Source organism: Pristis pectinata, chromosome 2 (genome assembly GCF_009764475.1).
Source record: "Pristis pectinata isolate sPriPec2 chromosome 2, sPriPec2.1.pri, whole genome shotgun sequence".
In the NCBI taxonomy this organism is placed as follows: Eukaryota; Metazoa; Chordata; class Chondrichthyes; order Rhinopristiformes; family Pristidae; genus Pristis; species Pristis pectinata.
Window position 1 is genome coordinate 92,282,174 of NC_067406.1, and position 20,638 is coordinate 92,302,811.

The 20,638-nt window shown below is 39.9% G+C and overlaps 1 protein-coding gene across 1 annotated transcript in view; it reads right to left on the minus strand.

The window, feature by feature from the left end:
* Positions 1-5,198: 5,198 nt before the first annotated feature.
* The window catches only part of mettl14 (methyltransferase 14, N6-adenosine-methyltransferase subun), a 66,411-nt gene continuing 50,971 nt past the window's right edge, over positions 5,199-20,638 (minus strand). Inside the window, 6 exon segments of the mRNA XM_052010308.1 lie at positions 5,199-6,428; positions 13,801-13,893; positions 13,896-14,010; positions 16,711-16,758; positions 16,760-16,827; positions 17,637-17,733. Coding sequence (XP_051866268.1) covers positions 6,118-6,428; positions 13,801-13,893; positions 13,896-14,010; positions 16,711-16,758; positions 16,760-16,827; positions 17,637-17,733 — 732 coding nt within the window. The 3' untranslated portion in view covers positions 5,199-6,117.

Here is a 20,638-nt window from a genome sequence, read left to right on the forward strand (position 1 = left end):
CTTTTCCCTAGGGTAGGGGAGTCCAAAACCAGGGTGCATAGGTTTAGGGTGAGAGGGGGAAGATTTAAGATGAGGGGCAACTTTTTCACACAGAGGGAGGTGAGTACATGGAATGAGCTGCTACAGGAAGTGGTTGGGGCAGGTACAATAGTATCACTTAAGCAGCACTTGGATAGGTGCATGGAAAGGTGGCGCTTAGAGGTATATGGGTCAAACGCAGGAAACTGGGACTAGCTGGGCAGGCACCGTGGTCAGCATGGACTCATTGGGCCGAAGAGCCTGTATCTGTGCTGTATTGCTCTATGACTCTATGTTTCTTGCCCTTCATGAAATGGTAGAACTGATGTGAATTATATTTCGTCATAGCCAACACAATATACTTTACAATTTAAATTATGAGATCCTTGCTTTTGAACATAGTTGGATATTTGCCATGTCAGATTTCAGTTAAATTAAAATAACTTTTGTAGTTTAAGGTACATTCTAATCTCAGCTCCAAGACCAACTTTTCTGAAATAAATACATATACCACTACTTTTTATGCTTGTAGATGAGGATTGGACTACTCACCATCTACAAGGAGAAGGAAGATATGTCATTGAGTTATTTTTCCTAATCAGTGACATTAATAACTGCAATGAAAACATGTTATTCTTCATTTGAATTTTTAAAAAAAATCACAGAAGTACTACTTGAATTTAGCACAATTTTATATGTAGTCTTATCTGGTAGTCATATCTTTAATTAGAAAGCACAGACGACCGTTCGGGCACCCAGACAAACAATAAAATGTTTGCAAGATGACAAGATCACAAGACAAGGGAGAAGAAGTAAGCCATTTGGCCCATCTAGCCTGCTCCAAAGAAAAGGGGAAAAAGAAAAAAGAAATGAGAAATGGGGGAGGGGGGGAGGGAGGAATTCAAGTATTTATATTAGAGAATTGGATAGATGAGCAGTAATTTTGAATGAGACTGGAATCATGACTGAACAGAACATTATGAAAACAAAACTTTGGCAAAATCAAAAATGATTCTAATCTTCAAATACAAAATAAATATATCAAAATATGATGGAACAAAACAGAATTTCCAATGATCCAAATCCAGATTGTTGCCCAATGGCTAATGTTCCAAGAAACATTTTCAAAACAGCATAAAAATAAAATGGTCAAAGGCCATAAATCTGAAAATAACACAACTTAGTCATTAAAGAAAATGTTTTGATTGGGCGCGACTGACTTCCTTTCTTCCTGAGGAGGAATTATCTCCAATTACATAATGAAGTAACTACAGCACTGCCTTCAGCCATGGCACAAAATATACACCAATAATTCCATCATCTCCAACCCTTGGTTTCAACTAAACCAAAATATGGATTTCCTACTTGACCAGAGCCTATCTTACACTAAAAGCAGTCTAATAACACACTTATCCATCACTTCAGCCATCTACTCCTGAAATCCACGTCTGTGCTTATGTAACCCCCAGATCAGAATATTTCATTGCTCTAATAGACAGTCTCACACTCTCCATAAATATTAGCTCATCCAAAATGCCACCACTTTAACCCTGTTCCTCACCAAATTCTGCTCCTCTTTTACCCCTAGGTATCATGGACTTTGGAACTATTTCCAAAAATTCTTCAGTGTACATCTACTTTGTTTCCTTTATAATAATGTGGATTTCTTAAAATCAACCATTGGTCACCCTCCTGATGTCTCACATTTTGTCTCAATTACCAATTTTTCCTTCTTGTTCCTGTGAAAGTCCTTAAACTGCTTTGCTTTTGTAATACCTTCCTTTAATAAATTCTGGTCTCTGACTCATTTAACCTGTGGTTATCAGACAATGGGCATGAAGCTCTACTCAGGTTTTAGGCCATGTAAGTGAACTGTTGGTTTAATCATTAGCTATAAAACTTTAAAGATAAAATCATCTGCATTTAAATCATTCAAGTTAGTCATTGGCCTGAACTTCTCCTAGTGCTGAAGAACTATTTTGAGCAGGGCTACTGGAAGAACAGGTCCCCAAATGCCCAGTGGTTTCTAACTGCTGGGGCTCTCTTACTTGATTCCCTGCTTACAAGCAGCCAGAATTTTCTAGGCTGGCTAGCAGAGAATCCTGCTTTGTAAGTCAATTGGTAGGGCACTGATTGCTGGCAAATGGAGTTCCTGACCACAGACTGGAGAATTGGAAACCACTGGTAGAGGGATAGAATGAATTATGAGAAAGGTGCTTGTTGGAGAGCACTCATGACCAATGCACAGACTCCAGTGTTCAAAGCTCCTTGCCTTTCAGCTTACACAAGTTAAAAAGGGAGTAAAATTGTAGTACCTTACAAGAACAGATTCATCATAACCTGTCAAAACTGGAAGTGGGTAGTTTTAAAAACTGTTTGGGTTCCTCTTCCAGGCTGAGTTTTAACTTCAGACGTGATCTCCAGCCTACTCACTTTCAGAGTCAAGGTACAGCCCACAGATTAAAAAATTAAAAGCAACACACTTGTCTTTGAAGAAAGTATCCCAGTTTATTTTGCCAAATGCTTTTTAGAGTGGGGCACAGCACAGGGGGAGGTGGGGGGGGGGGCATAAGTCACAAGACAAATCTCATATGTCACTTCCTTGATCATTGGTATGGAATTACATCATTCACATCTTTCCCACTGCTTGACTTAAACTTTAGCTTTCTCAGTGAAAGCTGCACAAGGTAATTCCAGCAATATACATGCAGAAAAGCAAGGTATTTTCCAGTAACATCAATGTTTGGAGAGGGGCTGAATGAGATGAGGTTTTCAGTGACAGAAAGACTACTTGCTAAACTGGCACTGGTAACTATTGTTGAGACCAAATACATGAGATGGATTCTTCAGTGACAGGTCAACATTTGCACCCATGGGACTCAAAGTTAAACAAGAGGTGGTAAGTGATTAGTAGTTCAAAATGATTGGAACAAAACCAACAAGTTGAACGTCAAGTGGATAAAAACTTTAAAAGATTAAAACAAAGCAGTATTCAAACTTCTGAAACTGAAACAAGCTTTTATTGGAATACATAAAAATATAGATAGTTGAGGTCCCACCTTACAAGAATAAAGGATCGCGATTTCACACTGGATGTTAGAAATGGGTATACACACAAACTTGTTTTGTACAGCAATAGTCAAGACACGGTAATAACAACTACATTAAAAAAACATGAACTAGCATCTTCTGGAACCAAGGAAGATACTGCACTAACCATGGCTACATTTAATAATGACTTGCACTGACTTTCCCTGTGGAAGTTCTGGCAGGTTATTGGTACTGTGGACAATCAAGATTCCACTAATACAGTGTTGTTTACAATTAAAGGGTCAGCTGTGGCTCAATGAGAATTTTCACTTTTGTATAAGGTTAAGTATTTGAGCCTCAGCCCAAATAACCTCAGCTAACATTTCTGGGTGGTACTCAGTGCTGCACTGGAAATGGGATGCTGATTTGAACCCACTGAAACAAAAAACAGAAAATGCTGGAAACAATGAGCAGCTCAGGCAGCACCTGCAGAAGCAGAAACAGAGTTAACACTTCAGATCAAATGCCATTAGTCAGAACAGTTCTGACAAAGGCTCTTTCACCCAAATTGTTTGCTGCTTTTTTTTTCCCATAAATGCTGCCCTGACTTTGAGTGGTTCTAGCATTTTATATTTCAGAATTCCAGCATCTGCAGATTTTGTTTTTCATTTAACCCTATCCTGCTCTCAAGTGCACAAAAGCACTCAGGTAAATATTTAAAAAAGGGTGGAATCCTCCTGATAGGATGAACAACAAATGATCCTGAACAATCACCAAGAACAGATTATCTGGTTCTTTAATGAACTGTAAGAACATGCTGTGTAAAATGGCTGTTTTTCCACGGGTTAAAACTGTGACTATACCTAAAATAAAAAATATAAAAATACACATATTTTCTCCCCCCCATTATGGCTCCACCCCTCCCCCCCCAAAAGGAAAGTTAGCCCAAGGTACCTTTCCTTTGCCAGTTTCAGCAGATGTTCACTCTAGCATCTGAAGTTCCATCTAATAGCAGAACTCTGCAGCTTCAGATTTGGAGAGACTCAGAATGGGGATACCCAAGTGAATGACAGAGTGGTGTCATTCTGTCACCAGAATGGTGGAACCTTCATTTTTCTAATTCGCTATTAACTGTTGTTCTTGATGCTGATGAAAATAGAAAGAAAACCAAGCTCAACAGGGATGGGTAAGCAGGTACATGTCATATTCTTAAAAGGGACTGCGTGTCTGAGCGAGTTAACAATTTAGGCAGCAAATTTTCCTATTTTCCTATGGCGATTTATAAACTTCAGCATTTGGGCAATTTTTGAAGGTGACAAAATTAACAGTTGGTAACATTTGAGTAGGCACATCAGAGTGTACTCAATTTCTAAAAAAAGTAATGAACTCTAATTAACAAACTCCAATTCAATTTTGTTTTCAAAAAGTGGGCAAATCCAATTATATTTTCAGCATGCATGAAATAGGTATTTGCCATCTGCAACATCATCAAACGAAGTCTGTCAGTCAAGTACCTGAACACTTTAAAAAATGAACTATTTATCAAGTACATCAGTGTACTAAAACAATTTTATCTGCTTAAGATATGGAATTACAATTCATCACAAAGTACATTTTTTAAACTGTAATGAACACAGATGGACTCTACAGGCAAGGAATTTAAACATGTTTCATGTATCAAAACTCAGGTGCAGAATAATTTTAAAATAATTTAAATTTATAAAAGGTAACAATTCTACAATATGCAAAAGACCTTGAGAAATAAAGCACATCAAAACCTTAAATGGCCAGGGACAGGGATTACATTATGGTTAGAGATGGTGACATCTCTTCTTAACTCCTTGAAGTCATCAAATGGGTTCGATCATGACAATAATCATATTTAACCTGGTATTTCTTCCCCGAAAAAACATGTTCATTTAGTTATAAAAATACAAAAAGACAGACTTGTATTTAAAAAAAACAGCTTCTGCAATATGAAACAAAATCACCAAAATGCATGTATGTATGCAGTTCAGCAGCCAACTGTGTGATTTACTGAGGGAGTTATATGAATTTATAGGCTTTGAAAGCCTTTTACTCAGTAATTTACATGGTCCTGTGTTTTCTTAATTTGCAGAGATTCATCCTCTCAACACTAATTTGACACACACACACACACACCTGTTCTACAATTTGCTGCTAAATGCTGAACATGGGTTACCTACAACGAAAGATATTACCTCAAAATACAAGAGATTTTAGTGAGGGTGGGGGGGGGGCATGGGTGCGAAGAATTCAAAAAATTTTACATTTTACAGGATTCTCACAATGATTTTTTAAAAATAACACCTTACTTTAGTTTCTTGCTTTCAAATATTTATTTCTAGTGGACACATACGTGTTTGCAAAGATGCTCTGAAAGTAGGATGACTTGGTATGCACATATTTGGAACAATACATTTACAAATGCAGTGTAGAAATATGTTTGAATTTAGTGGAAGATGGAACATAAGACGTGCAGCTGAATAAACCAATTGCTTTTCTTACTCCACATTTTGGCAGGCTCTAATGGTTAAAATCAAGCAGATGCAGTGGTTAAAGGCCAAGATGCTGGCTCTAATTGTTACACTGAATTTGGCAGAACCTTATTCTATTATAGAATCAACGCTTCCAAGTCAGTTTTGCAGGAACTGCCTTTTATTCAGCACCCCTTTGTTAAGACCCTGAACTACAATTATGTTACGAGAAGTGACCAAAAAATCCAACATTCAAAAGTTTAAAAAAAACTGAACTTTAAATGCTGCATGAACTGAGACTCTGCAACAGATTTTAAACCAGAAAACAACCTGAATATATATTGTACCAGATTTAAAGGCAAATGCACTGCATTTTGATCATTACAAAATGCTTTTGTGACCAAAGTGCAAAACTATTTCTGCTGGACACACTCTTCATGTATGTTTCATTACTACTGATCTTTTATTCCATGGCTTAGTAGGTATAAAAAAAGTAGAAAAGTGGAGCAGGAATCAATTCAGGTTGAGATTCTGAAATCCCACTCCTAAATTAGACTTGTGAAATGTGTCATCATCGAGCAAATGCTCCTCGATGGGCAGCACCTCCTCGACCTCTGAATCCTCCTCTCTCTCCTCTGAAATTTCCTCTGTTTCTTTCCCTTCCTCTCTCTCCACGTCCTGCTGAAGGACCACCTCTTCCTCCACCCCTGGAAGTTCCACCTCCTCGATCAGATTTAGATTTTGGAGGTGGTGATTTGGGACGAAGTCTCTCAATCTCTTCTGTACAGCCAGTCAGATGTACATTTGTTCCAGTGAAGTATGAGCTGTAAGTTTCAGCATTGAAGTTACTATTTGTAAGACTAGGACCCACAGTTAACCATCCTGTTGGTAGTAAAAGAAATAGAAAAATTAAAGTGCAAATTTATTTCAAAAGCATACAAATCAAAGGTAGAAGCAGCTGTAAGTATTGATGTCAAATAAGAATATATTTTACAAAATGGGAAATTCTGGAAAAGTAAGTAAAACAATTCATTTACCTTATGATAGATTTTATCATAAACTTTGGAAAAATGTTTTGCCTTTCAGTACATTCGTAATTATTAGGCAGATTTCTCCATTTGATGAAGTTGTTATGGTTTAGATTAATAAGCATCTCAGACACAATTCTACTTACAAACATAACGCAGTTCACCCTCAACATAAGGGGCCTCATCATATTGCGGTTTGGATATAGTGGATATTATCACATCCCCCAAGACAGGTCTGTTTCATTCTAATATAATGGGCAGAATCGGTAGTCTGCTTTCATGTGGGTACATTATGTTGTTGGGTTCTCCAGCTTTATTTTATTAGCTTATATTAGATTTGCAAAGAGAAATTAATACATTAAGAAAACCAGACCGCATTGTTGCAAATGGATTCTAATGTAGGCAGACATATTGTGTGTGCAGTACCCCCACTGCACAGAGCATACATAGAAGGGATCTGCTCACCCATCCCACCCACCTAGGCAGAGCCTGCATGCATAAGACCCACACTCCCAGTCAGACCTAGTGTATGTGGGACCCTTGCCACCTCCGCCCAACTACCGGGCAGAGCCGGTACACTCGGGACCCAAACCAGTCTCTCCCCTGACACTCCCAGGCAGAAATGGTGTTTGTAGAACCTGCAGCCTCTCTTGCCACCTGTGGGTAGATTCAGCATGTGTAGGACATCTCAACCCCCCTGCAGAGCCATGGTGCACGCATCTGTCTCCTGCTCCACTGTTACCTAGGATTTTATGGTTCCAATGTTCTCAAGGTATCCCCTATGCTCAACTGTGCTCAGTTATTCCAGGAGTCATAAGGAGACTGTAAAATTCCCAGAAGAATGCAACAGATTTGATCAGCCATGATAACATTGAATGGCTGGGCAGGTTTGTCAAGAGCTGTACTGAGGAGGGAATAACAGATTTTGGAAAGGATGAGCATCTTAGGACTGGGAATCTGTTCTGTAAATTGTAGCCATCGGTACAACAATGGAGACTGAGGTGGATATTGGGGAAATCTGTACAAAAATGCCTGTATGCATACACCTCCAAACACTTGCTATGAGGTAGTTTTGTGTTGGGTTATGGAGCAATGTTGTGGAAATGGAACTGAGGTGCAGATCGTCGAAGATGGTGGTACTCCAAAAATAATAAATGTTAGTTTTGCTTATAAAGTGGGTCCCCAATAAAGCAGGTATTAAAGTTGCCCCCCCAACACCTGCATTATATGGAGGTTGCAGTATATGTCTAGATCAGACCAAGCAGTAATAATATTTGCACAATATCCAGTACACAGAAAACAGATATCTAAGGGACTGGAGTACAATTCTCAACAGTGTGCAGTCTTGAACAAAGTCTTAGCAATTTACCCATCCTATTTTTTTTTCTCTGCCACCCACATCTCAGATGTATCTACTCAGGAAGGATTACATTTTATTACTGACAAATTTTAAATTAGAATATTTGGCTTCAATGTCATGCATGCATTGAAATATATATGTTTAAAGCAAAGATATATTAAGAAGGAGACACAAGAGACTGCAGATGCTGGATCTTGAGCAAAAACAAACTGCTGAAGGAACTCAGCCAATCTGGCAGCATCTGTGGAGCCAGAGGGATAATCGATGTTCAGGGTTGGGAACTTGCATCAGGATTCATCCTCACCATAGAACAACACAACACAGGCTCTTCGGCTCAGCACGTCGTGCCGACCTTCAAACCATTCCTAAGACTATCTAACCCCTTCCTCCCACATATCCCTCTATTTAAATTCCTCCATATGCTTATCTAACAATCTCTTGAACTTGACTAATGTATCAGCCTCCGTCACCACCCCAGGCAGCACATTCCATGCACCAACCACTCTCTGGTTGAAAAACCTCCCTCTGACGTGTCACTTGAACTTCCCACCCATTACCTTAAAGCCATGCCCTCTTGTATTGAGCATTGGTGCCCTGGGAAAGAGGCACTGGTTGTCCACTCTATCTATTACTCTATCATGTCTCCTCTCATCCTCCTTCTCTCCAATGAGTAAAGCCCTAGCTCCCTTAGTCTATCCTCATAATCCATACTCTCTAATCCAGGCAGCATCCTGGTAAATCTCCTCTGCACCCTTTCCAACGCCTCCACATTCTTCTTATAATGAGGCGACCAGAACTGGACACAGTACTCTAAGTGTGGTCTAACCAGAGTTTTGTAAAGCTGCATCATTACTTTGCGGCTCTTAAACTCGATCCCACGACTCATGAAAGTTAACATCCCATAAGCTTTCTTAACCACCCTAGCAACTTTCAGTGATCTGTGGATATGAACCCCCAGATCCCTCTGCTCCTCTACACTGCCCAGAATCCTGCCATTTACCTTGTATTCCGCCTTGGAGTTTGTCCTTCCAAAGTGTACCACCTCACACTTCTCCGGATTGAACTCCATCTGCCACTTCTCAGCCCAGCTCTGCATCTCATCAATATCCCTCTGTAAGCTTCGACAGCCCTCCACACTATCCACAATACCACCGATCTTTGTATCATCTGCAAACTTGCTAACCCACCCTTCCACCCCCTCATCTAAGTCATTAATAAGTATCACAAAAAGTAGAGGTCCCAGAACTGATCCCTGTGGGACACCACTAGTAACAATAGTCACAGCCCTCCAATCCGAATGCACTCCCTCCACCACAACCTTCTGCTTTCTACAGGCAAGCCAATTCTGAATCCACATGGCCAAGCCTCCCTGGATCCCTTAGCCTCTGACCTTCTGAAGAAGACTACCATGCAGAACCCTGTCAAACGCCTTACTAAAATCCATGTAGACCACATCAACTACACTACCCTCATCAACTTTCCTGGTCACCTCCTCAAAGAACCCTATCAGGCTTGTGAGGCAAGATTTTCCCTTCACAAATCCATGCTGGCTGTCCCTAATCAGTCCATGATTCTCTAAATGATCATAGATCCTATCTCTTAGAATCCTTTCTAGCAGCTTACCCACCACAGACGTAAGGCTCACTGGTCTGTAATTCCCTGGACTATCCCTACTACCTTTTTTGAATAAGGAGACAACATTCGCCACCCTCCAATCCTCCGGTACCATCCCGGTGGACAACGAGGACTCAAAGATCCTAGCCAACGGTTCAGCAATCTCCTCCCTCGCCCTCCGAAGCAGCCTGGGGAATATTCCGTCAGGCCCCAGGGACTTATCTGTCCTAATATTTTCTAACAGCTCCAAAACATCCTCTCTCTTGATATCTACATACTCTAGAACATTACCCTTACCAACACTGTCCTCAGCATCATCAAGGCCCCTCTCCTTGGTGAATACTGAAGAGAAGTATTCACTGAGAACCTCACCCACTTCCACAGCTTCCAGGCACATATTCCCACCTTTGTCTTTAATTGGACTCTAGCCATCCTTCTGCTCTTCACATACGAGTAAAAAGCCTTGGGATTCTCCTTAACCCTACTCACCAAAGCCTTTTCATGTCCCCTTCTCGCTCTCCTCAGCCCCTTCTTAAGTTCCTTTCTTGCTACTCTATATTCCTCACGAGCCCTATCTGATCCTTGCTGCTTACACCTTATGTATGCTGCCTTCTTCCTAACTTGTTCCACCTCTCATCACCCATGGTTCCTTCACCCTGCTATTCCTTCTCTGCTGCACCAGGACAAATTCATCCCTAACATCCTGCAAGAGATCCCTGAACAACGACCACATCTCCATAGTATATTTCCCTTCAAAAATGTCATCCCAATTTATACTCTCAAGTTCTCACCTTATAGCCTCATAATTTGCCTTTCCCCAAATTAAATATCTTCCCATCCTCTTTGCTCCTATCCCTGTCCATGACAATGCTAAAGGTTATGGAGCAGTGGTCGCTGTCCCCCAAATGCTCACCCACTGATAGATCTGTCACCTGACCCAGTTCATTACCTAAAACTAGATCTTATATGGCATCCCCTCTAGTCGGCCTGTCAACATACTGTGACAGGAATCCGTCCTGGACACACTTAACAAACTCTGCCCCGTTTAAACCTTTGGCACTAAGCAGGTGCCAATCAATATTTGGGAAGTTGAAGTCTCCCACAATAATAACCCTGTTATTTTTGCATCTTTCCAAAATCTGCCTCCCAATCTGCTCCTCAGTATCCCTACTGCTAGCGGGGGAGCCTATGGAATACTCCCAGTAGAGTAACTGCTCCTTTCTGTGTCCTAACTTCCACCCATATTGACTCTAGAGAGGATCCTTCTACATTATCCACCCTTTCTGCAGCTGTAATAGTGTCCCTGACCAGAATCACCACCCCTCCTCCTCTTCTCCCCCCTTCCCTATCCCTTCTAAAACACTGAAAACCAGGAATATTCAATATCCATTCCTTCCCTGGTGTCAGCCATGTCTCTGTAATAGCCAAAATATTGTAGTCCCATGTACTTATCCAAGCTCTCAGTTCATCATCCTTATTCCTGATGCTTCTTGCATTTAAGTACATGCACTTTAGCCCATCCACCTTACTACTTTTATAGCCTGTACCCTGCTTCTCCTTCCTCAAACCCTCTCTACCTGTTAGATCTGACTTTTCCCCATCCTCTTCTTCCTCTGACCTCCTCCCCCGGTTCCCATCCCCCTCGCAAACTAGTTTAAACCCTCCCGAACCACCCTCGCAAACCTGCCTGCAAGGATATTGGCCCCCCCCTCAGGTTCGGTTGTAACCCGTCCTCTCTGTACAGGTCCCCAGAAGAGATCCCAATGATCCAAAAATCTAAAACCTTCACCCCTGCACCAACTTCTCAGCCACGCATTTATTTGCCATCGCCTCCTATTCCTACCTTCACTACCGCGTGGCACTGGCAGCAATCCCGAGATTGCTACCCTTGAGGTCCTGTTCTTCAGCCTTCTGCCTAGCTCCCTAAACTCACTTTTCAGGACCTCATCCCTCTTCCTACCTATGTCGTTGGTACCAACATGAACCATGACTTCTGGCTGTTTTCCCTCCCGCTCAAGAATCCTGTGGACTCGATCAGTGACATCCCGGACCCTGGCACCTGGGAGGCAACATACCATCCGGGATTCATGCTCACTGCCACAGAACCTCCTATCTGTTTCCCTTCTATCTCACGTAGGGTCTCGACCCAAAATATTGACCATATATTGAACCACTGCTACAACAAATGATCCGAAGAAAACAGTTCAGTGAAAACTATCATTTTACTATTATACACACTTTTTTCTCAACTTGTAACTGAAACATATTAACTTAATGCAATAAGTTGCAATTATTAATTTCATAATTTTATTAATTCTTGAAACTAAAATAGTTAACATTTGAAAGTCAATTGAAGACTACATTAACTGGGCTCAAGTTCATTGATATCCCATCAAGAAATAAATCATTTTTTTAATTATAGGATAGTGTCAGTCAGACAGCACAGATACAGGCCCTTCAGCTCACCATGTCGATGCCAACCATCAATTACCCATATATACAAATCCCACTTACCAGCACTTGATCCATAGCCTTCTGTGCCTTGGCAATTCAAGTGCTTGTCGAGATGGTGCATAACCGCTGTGAGAATATCCATTCCCATGACCCACTCAGGTAGTGCACTGCAGATTCCAACCACCCTCTGAGTGTAAAAAAATTCCTCAGATCTCCCCTAAATCTCTTCCCCCTTATCATAAGTCTATGTCCTCTAGTTTTTGACACCTGTGTTATGGGGAAAGTTTCCCGCTATCTATGCCCCTTAATTTCTGGAAAATCCAAGAGAAATTTTTATTAAAAACATGTACTAGTTGAACAAATATATTAATTGAACATCCTACAACATATGTTACTAACTGGAAAGCTACTGGAACACAAGGTCAAAAATCAAAATTACTTGTGAATTGATTTGACTTTAACTGCTATAAACAGTCAATGCACAACAAATTTTTATCACAGTAAATCCAGGAGATATTTTTTTTATTTACCAGCCTGCATCACAGGATCTCATTGCTTCAACTGTTTACAGGCTACAATGGGTCTACAAATGGTTTATTGAAAAAGTTTTGATCTTCCATCAACTCGAGTTGTTTGAAAGCAATTTAAGTATAATTTAAAATTACATAATTGTTAGATATACTTCAATCACAGCAATACTTCAGCTTCCTTAATTTGCTCAAGTTAAATTGAGATATGTGTATTTACTATATGGGATATAAAACCCTAGATTTTAACATCAATCAACAATTAGCACAATTACAAAGACATCAATCCACATTGTGAAAGAATGGTCCACTGAAATTATTAACATCTGGGTGCAGCAAGTTTCTGTGTATTGCCAGTTTATTTTGTTTGAAAATACTTGAGCATTTGATTACTAATGTATGGACTATTTGTCTGTCCTAGGGCAATCGCTACTAGAACAGTACCTCGTATTCTGCTTGGGGAGTCCATAACACAATGGTATGAACATTTAATTTTCCAGTTTCAGGTTTTCTCTCTCCTCCTGATCCACTCAAATTCTCCTACTCCCCCCACTTCTTTCCAACCTCCCACCCCAGCTCTCCATAATCCTGTTTCTTCCCCTACCCTCCTTTCCCCAAAACTTGGTTCCATTTGCTCATCATCCCTCCCTTACCTGGTTCTACTTATCGTCTTCCTTACTTGTCAGATTCCAGAATCTGCAGCCCTTTGTTGTCTCCACTTGTCACCTTCCAGAATCTAGTCTTTTCCTCCACCTCCACTACCTGGCCCCATCTACCCATCAACCCCTCCTCTCCTGATTCTACCCATCGCCTGCCAGCTCCTGCCTCACCTCTTTATACTGGCAATCTCCACTCTACACACTTAATCCTGATACAGAGTCTTGACCTGAAATGTCAACTATTTGCCTGCCTGCAGGAGTTTGTTTTTTGCTCTAGATTCCAGTGACTGTTGTCTCTTATATCGCCTTAGTATTGGAGTGGCAATTTAATTCGAAAAAATCTACAGTAATGCAAGGTCAACCTCCGACTTGACAGGTATCACTTTATCTTTTTGTAGTTAATAAAGTCAAATACAAATCCAGTTCTTGCAACTGGATTATATTACCTTAGTTGCCATATAAGAATAGAACAGCTCATTTCTCTACTGAACCATCACAAGGACCCTAGGAATTATCACAAGATGAAACTATATACAGTTTTTTCAGATAATTACAAAAATAAAGAGCAGGATAATAATATTTGCATTTTTTTTGAAGAAAACGGTCACATACCTGGTCTTATTGTGCTATCCCTTCCAAAAATATGTAATCTTCTTCGTCCCAGACAGAAATGTTCAATGATGTGAAATATTTCCACAGGCTTTCAAGGTTTCCAATCTCTGGCTCTTCTGTAATAATAAGATCAATGTCTACATTTGCGTGGATAAAATCGCCATCTGTACTTCTACGCACCGTCCCTTTGATACCCATTAGGCAGTGTTCCTATAAAATTAAATACATAACACATTAGGGATTACAGCATGCATAACTGATTGTGAAGCCATTAACTCTTACATTAAGGAATACTGTTCATGGAGTCTAGATACTTAGTTTTGGTATTTCTGCCAATTTATCAAGAAAAATGTTTCATAATAGAATTTTAAATACTATGAATGCTTGAAAATATCATAAAAGTTGTCATAATAAATTACAACATTGATTGTAAATGATTAATTTGCAAAAAGGAAATAATTTAAATAAAAATTACACTTTTGTTATATTTGTATCTAAACAGCATACTGCCTTCATTTGATTACAGGCTAATCTAAACTTAGGACATGTTATGGAAACATTTTCAATACTTGAGAAACTAATTGGTTTATTGTGAATTTGTGATGTTAATCTTTCCACAAAAGGCATTACAATCAAGTCTCCAAAGTCCTTGAACTGTTTCATTAAAAAGATCTTTTACAATATTAACTATGAAGAGATCCTTGAACACAACTTTAAGCACTTGTTTCAAAGTATTTCATCTTCACTTAACTATGTTACAGATATTGATGAATTAAAAGTTAGCCATCAAAAAATATTTTAGTTTAATTAAGGAAATGATTAGCATGTCATTGCTTATCCCAAACACAATTTCTTTCTGATGTATACATTTTCCATTGACGATATGTTTGTTCCAAATCATCTTTTACCCTTTAGGCTTTCCAGCAGCATGCAACATTTCTACTGAAACTAAGTGCCAAATTCAATAGCAGGACTTTTCCTGGGTTACTTGAAGCAGCCATTACAAAAAAGTGAGAAAACTGACATTTTCACCAATCTGTACGACTCTCCACCTGCATGTACTCCACTGGCATTGCAAATGAAATTAAGTTTTCAAGAACAGGGTTGTGATTACGAACCCACATCACAGAACCTTGTGATATAGCACTGTTGCTTCACGGCAAACCTGCACAAAAACTAAGAGTTTACAAAAAGGAGCAAACCAAGTTTATAATTAAATAAGCGTAATTAACTGAAATCCAGTTCTGGTAAGCCACACTGACTTAGCAGTTTCAAACAGCCTTTGTCTTGTGGGGGGGGATGTGGGGAAGAGAAGGGCATTGACAATTGCATATGGATATTCAAATCAGGTGCAGCTGGATAGTAGCTTATTCCTGATTCAAAGTTGTAGGTTCAAGTAGAACTCCAGAAATTTGACAATAAAAATCAAGACCCAGACTGGTACTTAGTTCAGTGCTGCTTTGTTGGAAGTGTTATTTCTTAAATGAAATGTTGAACTGAACCAGTGGTCCAAAATATATTATGCTACTCTTTCAAACAGTAGCAGGTGCCTTGGGCAATACTGATCACACCACCATTGAAAAAACCATCTGCTTTCATCACATTGATATTTATGAGAGTTTCTGTGCACAAATTACCCACGTTTGAACAGTGCAGCGAAGCACTTTAAATGCACCAGAAGACAAAAAATCTTTTCTTTAAGTTTCAGCTTTCAACTAAAAACCAAGGTCCTATGACCCTTTAGCAGCAAGTTACATGCAAAATAAATGATTAAGAGCATGTTTGAATTTTATCACATCTTTACCATTCTACAGAAGCAAAATATTGCAGATGCTGTTAATCCAAAATAAGTCAAAATACTGAAAGTATTCAGTCACACAGCATTTGTACATACAAGTTATCATTATAGGCCAACCACTTTTCAGAATAACTCTGAATACCCTTAACCCAAAATATTATATTAGGACTGGATTGTGCTGCATTTTGCCAGTGGTTCTGATCTAAACAGTCAGTAATTGACCATTTAAACTGCAATTTCTGGAAGGCTAAATCTGTCCGTTCACCTGTTCTACTGGGGGGGGGGGGGGGGGGGGGGGGGGGGGGGGGGGGGGGAGGGGGGGGGGGGGGGGGGGGGGGGGGGGGGGGGGGGGGGGGGGGGGGGGGGGGGGGGGGCGGGGGAGAAAAGTCACCACTTGGATCCGGTATCACAGAGCATTATCCAGACCCACTGATTTCCATGGGATCGGAGGTGTATGGCTTAGCAGACAAAGGGGAATTAAATTAGTCTTTCTAAACAATTTTGCTTTAGGTTTAAATGCTTTTAATTATATATGCTGTTTTGTGTTTACAGTTTATTCTTTAATTAAATATGTTCACTTTTTACTGTTGCCCCAATTGGATAGTTTTCAAAAGACATTTAAAAGGAAAAATGACAGTTTTACACTAGTTGCCATGTCTAACCTTGCTGCCCATGGCACAACTAATACCTGAACATCCCGTGGCTTCAGGGTGTGGACTGCCAGTGACAAAAAGCCCTTCACACATGACCTTAAAGAATGGGTAAACAGCAACTCCAGAAAGTGGGCTCCATCCTGCCTATTAATACTACTTTTCTCTATACTGGGATTCTCTTTCAACGGCCTTTTCTTTCCTTCCTTCCCATAAGTGAATTAAACTATTATGGAAATTTAAACAAAAAATTTCATACAACAATGCAAAACCGCTTGCATATTATCGCATACCAAAACCGTTAGAGTTGACAGCAATTAATTGCTCATTCTGAGCTGCATTCCTCATGTCATTCAATCAAACAATGGAGGAGAAAACAGGCGTTTCTTTCGATTTAAACTGCAGGAATTAAGTTTGGACTTGCTACATAGTACTGCCCCCAAGGTCAGACAAGACACTTGCCTTTGTTCGTTGGAAGACTGCTTTTGGGTCTAGGGTTTTGGTTTTCCCGAGGGTTATCTTTATTGGTTTTGATCCAGCATATATCTTCACAACGTCTGAAACCCCACTTGCGTAACACTGGAAAAATGAAAACATGTAAAAAATAAAATTTCTATTTGAGGCTTACTAATTGGGCCCCACATTATACTCCGAACGATGAGAGATTTGTACGGGACTTTATCATAGTTCAGTAAAAGTGTGTAACAAATTTATTAAACATTGCAGTATCTATAACCTCCATATTATAGCGAAATTACATTCACAACTGTAGTAAGCACAAAAACTCTTCTTATAGTTATCACATTATGAAGGAAATGATAAATTATTAAACTGAATGCTTATGAATATTTAAAAGTTTTCTTAAAACAAGAAAACAAACTTAACTTGAAATAATGGGAAGTAGGATTTTTTTTAAAAAGTGGCGATTCCATAATGATATAATTAAAGTTACAAATTTCTAATAAAAACCTGCACAGTAAACACATAATTGACAAGTAAATTATTTTAACTAACCATTTTAGAAATTATTATTTTGTATATATATTATTTCAGGAAATGGATTTACTAATACAAATGCAGCTTTCCAGATAAAACATTGTTTTTAGGTTAGAAGATATTAAAGAATGCAGTTAGAGATTTTCCTTTATGTGAAAGGGCATTATAATGGACACAGCTTCCAACATACCTCTGCAAGAGGAAAGCCATTATCACAGTGACAGACACAAAACTAGAACAGTGTGAATTATGTACAAAGCTTAAGACTCAACATACTCCCGCTATTGATGGCAAACAATTGGTCAGCTGTGCACCAGACAGTATTTATCATCTGAATAGGCTACTTAGTAAATGAAGGCCTTTTCTGGCTTAGATTGCTGCTGCATGACAACTTACCACTCTGCCAAGGTCAAGACCATCCCCTGAGCCACACCATAAAAAGACAAATGATCTTGGAGCTGCAATTTCTTCAATTTCCAGCTTCATGATCTACAAAAGAAAAAAAAAAAGGTTGCTAAGAAAGTACTTTCTATCCACCTTAAAAACACCCCATAATTATTTTCTTGAATAACATAAAATGCAATTGATTTTAACAAATCAGAGCAAAGATTCTTTTGCAAGATGTCAGGCAAAACTAAGGTATAAAATGTTGATATATCCAATCGTGAGCAACTAAAAATTGATGAAAAAAAGTCTTCAGGACAAGTCAGGAAAGAGTGAAAGCATCAGGAAATTGAAGAGGTCAGAATGGGAGCAGAATTGAGAATTAAATTTCTGGTTAAGACCATAAGACAAAGGAGCAGATGTCAGCCATTCGGCCCATCGAATCTGCTCCGCCATTCTATCAGAGCTGATCCATTCTCCCATTTAGCCCCACTCCTCCCGCCTTCTCACCATACTTTGGTGCCCTGGCTACTCAGATATCTATCAATCTCTGCCTTAAATACACCCAATGACTTTGCCTCCACAGCCACCCGTGGCAACAAATTGCACAGATTCACCACTCTCTGGCTAAAGAAATTTCTCCACATTTCTGTTCTGAACGGGCGCCCTTCAATCCTGAAGTCGTGCTCTCTTGTACTAGACTCCCCCTACCATGGGAAACAACTTTGCCATATCTACTCTGTGCAGGCCTTTTAAACATTCGAAATGTTTCTATGAGGTCCTCCCTCATTCTCTGAACTCCAAAGAGTAAGCCCAAGAGCCGTCAAATGTTCCTCATATGTTAACCCTCTCATTCCTGGAATCATTCTACTGAATCTTCTCTGAACCCTCTCCAACGTCAGCACCTTATTTAAGAAGAAGGAGCCCAAGACTGCACACAGTGCTCCAATTGAGGTCTTACCGATGCCTTACAGAGCCTCAACATCACATCTTCTATTCCATTCTCTAGAAATGAAAGCCAACATTGTATTCACCGTCTTCACCACCAACTCAACCTGGAGGTTAACTTTTAGGGTATCCTGCACGAGGACTCCCAAGTCCCTTTGCATCTCTGAATTTTGAATTTTCTCCCCATTTAAATAATAGTCTGCCCGTTTATTTCTTCTACCAAAGTGCATAACCATACACTTTCCAACATTGTATTTCATTTGCCACTTCTTTGCCCATTCTCCCAGTCTATTCAAGTCTCTCCACAGACTCTCCGTTTCTCAACACTACCCACCCCTCCACCTATCTTTGCATCATCGGCAAACTTAGCCACAAAGCCACTTACTCCAGTAATCCAAATCGTATGAGTTCAGTTTCAAATTTGAAAAGGAGAAGCTGATAACAGGTGGTCAATATTTCAGTAGAACAAAGGAAATTACAGCTGCATGAGGGAGGAAAATGGCCCAAATTGATCAGAAAAGTAAGCTAGATGGAGGGACAGCAGAGCAGAAATGGATGAAATTTCTACCAGAAATGAGGAAAGTGCAGGATAGATATATTCCAAGAAAAAAGAAACTGATGAATGGAAAAATGGCACAAATGTGGCTAACGAGAGAGGTTAAAGGGCTAAAATAAAAGCAAATGGGAGGGCATACAAGGAAGCAAAAAATTAGTGGGAAAACAGAGGACTGGGAAACTTTTAAAAACTCACAGAAAGAAACTAAAAGTCATTAGGAAAGAAAAGATGAATTATGAAAGGAAGTTGGCACATAATTTACAAAATGATACTAAAAGTTTTTTTTAAATATATGTAGAGTAAAAGAGAGACACAGGTAGATATAGGACCGATTTAAAATGATGCTGGGAGAAATTATAATGGGTAGCAAAGAGGATGGCAGAGGAACTAAATGAGTATTTTCATCAGTCTTCACTGTGGAAGACTTCAGCAGTATACATGATAGTCAGGGGTCTCAGGGAATAGAATTGAGTACAGTCCAAGGTTACTAGAGAGAAGGTGCTTGGGAAGCTAAATGGGACTAAGGACAGATAGTCTCCTGGACCGGATGAAGTGCACCCACATGTTCTAAAGGAGGTGGCTTTAGGGATTGTGGAAGGCATTGGAAATTATTTCCAGAAATCAATAGACTCTGGCATGGTTCCAGAGGACTGGAGGTTCACAAATGTTGTTCCGCTGTTTAAGAAGGAGGGAGGCAGCAAAAAGAAAATTACAGGCCTATTAGTCTGACATCAGTGCTGGAAAAGTTATTGGAGTCGATCCTCAAGGACGAGGTTATGGAATACCTAGAGGTGCATGACAAGATAGGTCCAAGCCAGCATGGTTTCATGAGGAAAGATCCTGCCTGACCAACCTATTGGAATTTTTTGAGGTAATCTCAAGTAGGGGTAGACAAGGGAGAGAGTGTGGATGTTATCCATTTAGATTTTCAAAAGGCCTTCGACAAGGTGCCGCATAGAGAGGCTGCTAAATAAGATGAGAGCCCATGGAATTACAGAAAGATATCAGAATGAGTGGAGCGTTGGCTTATAGGCAGAAAGCAAAGGGTGGGAATAAAGGGATCCTGTTTCTGGTTGGTTGCTGGTTAATAGTGTGTTCCGCAGGGGTTGGGTGTTGGGGCAGCTTCTTTTTATACTGTAATCGATGATTTAGATGATGGATTAAATGGTTTTGTGGCTAGGTTTGCAGATGACACCAATATAGGTGAGGAGCAGGAAGTGTTGAAAAAAACAGAAAGGTTGCAGAGATACTTGGACAGTTTAGGAGAGTGGGCAAAGAAATGGCAGATGAGATACAATGTTGAGAATCCACGGTTGTACATTTTGGAAGAAGAAATAAATGGGCAGATTATTATCTAGACCTCATTTGGAATACTGTGTGCAGTTTTGGGCCCCTTATCTTAGAAAGGATGTACTGATGTTGAAGAGGGTTCAGAGAACAGTTACGAGGATGATTCCCAGAATGCAAGGGCTTACATACGAGGAGCGTTTGTCGGCTCTTGGACTG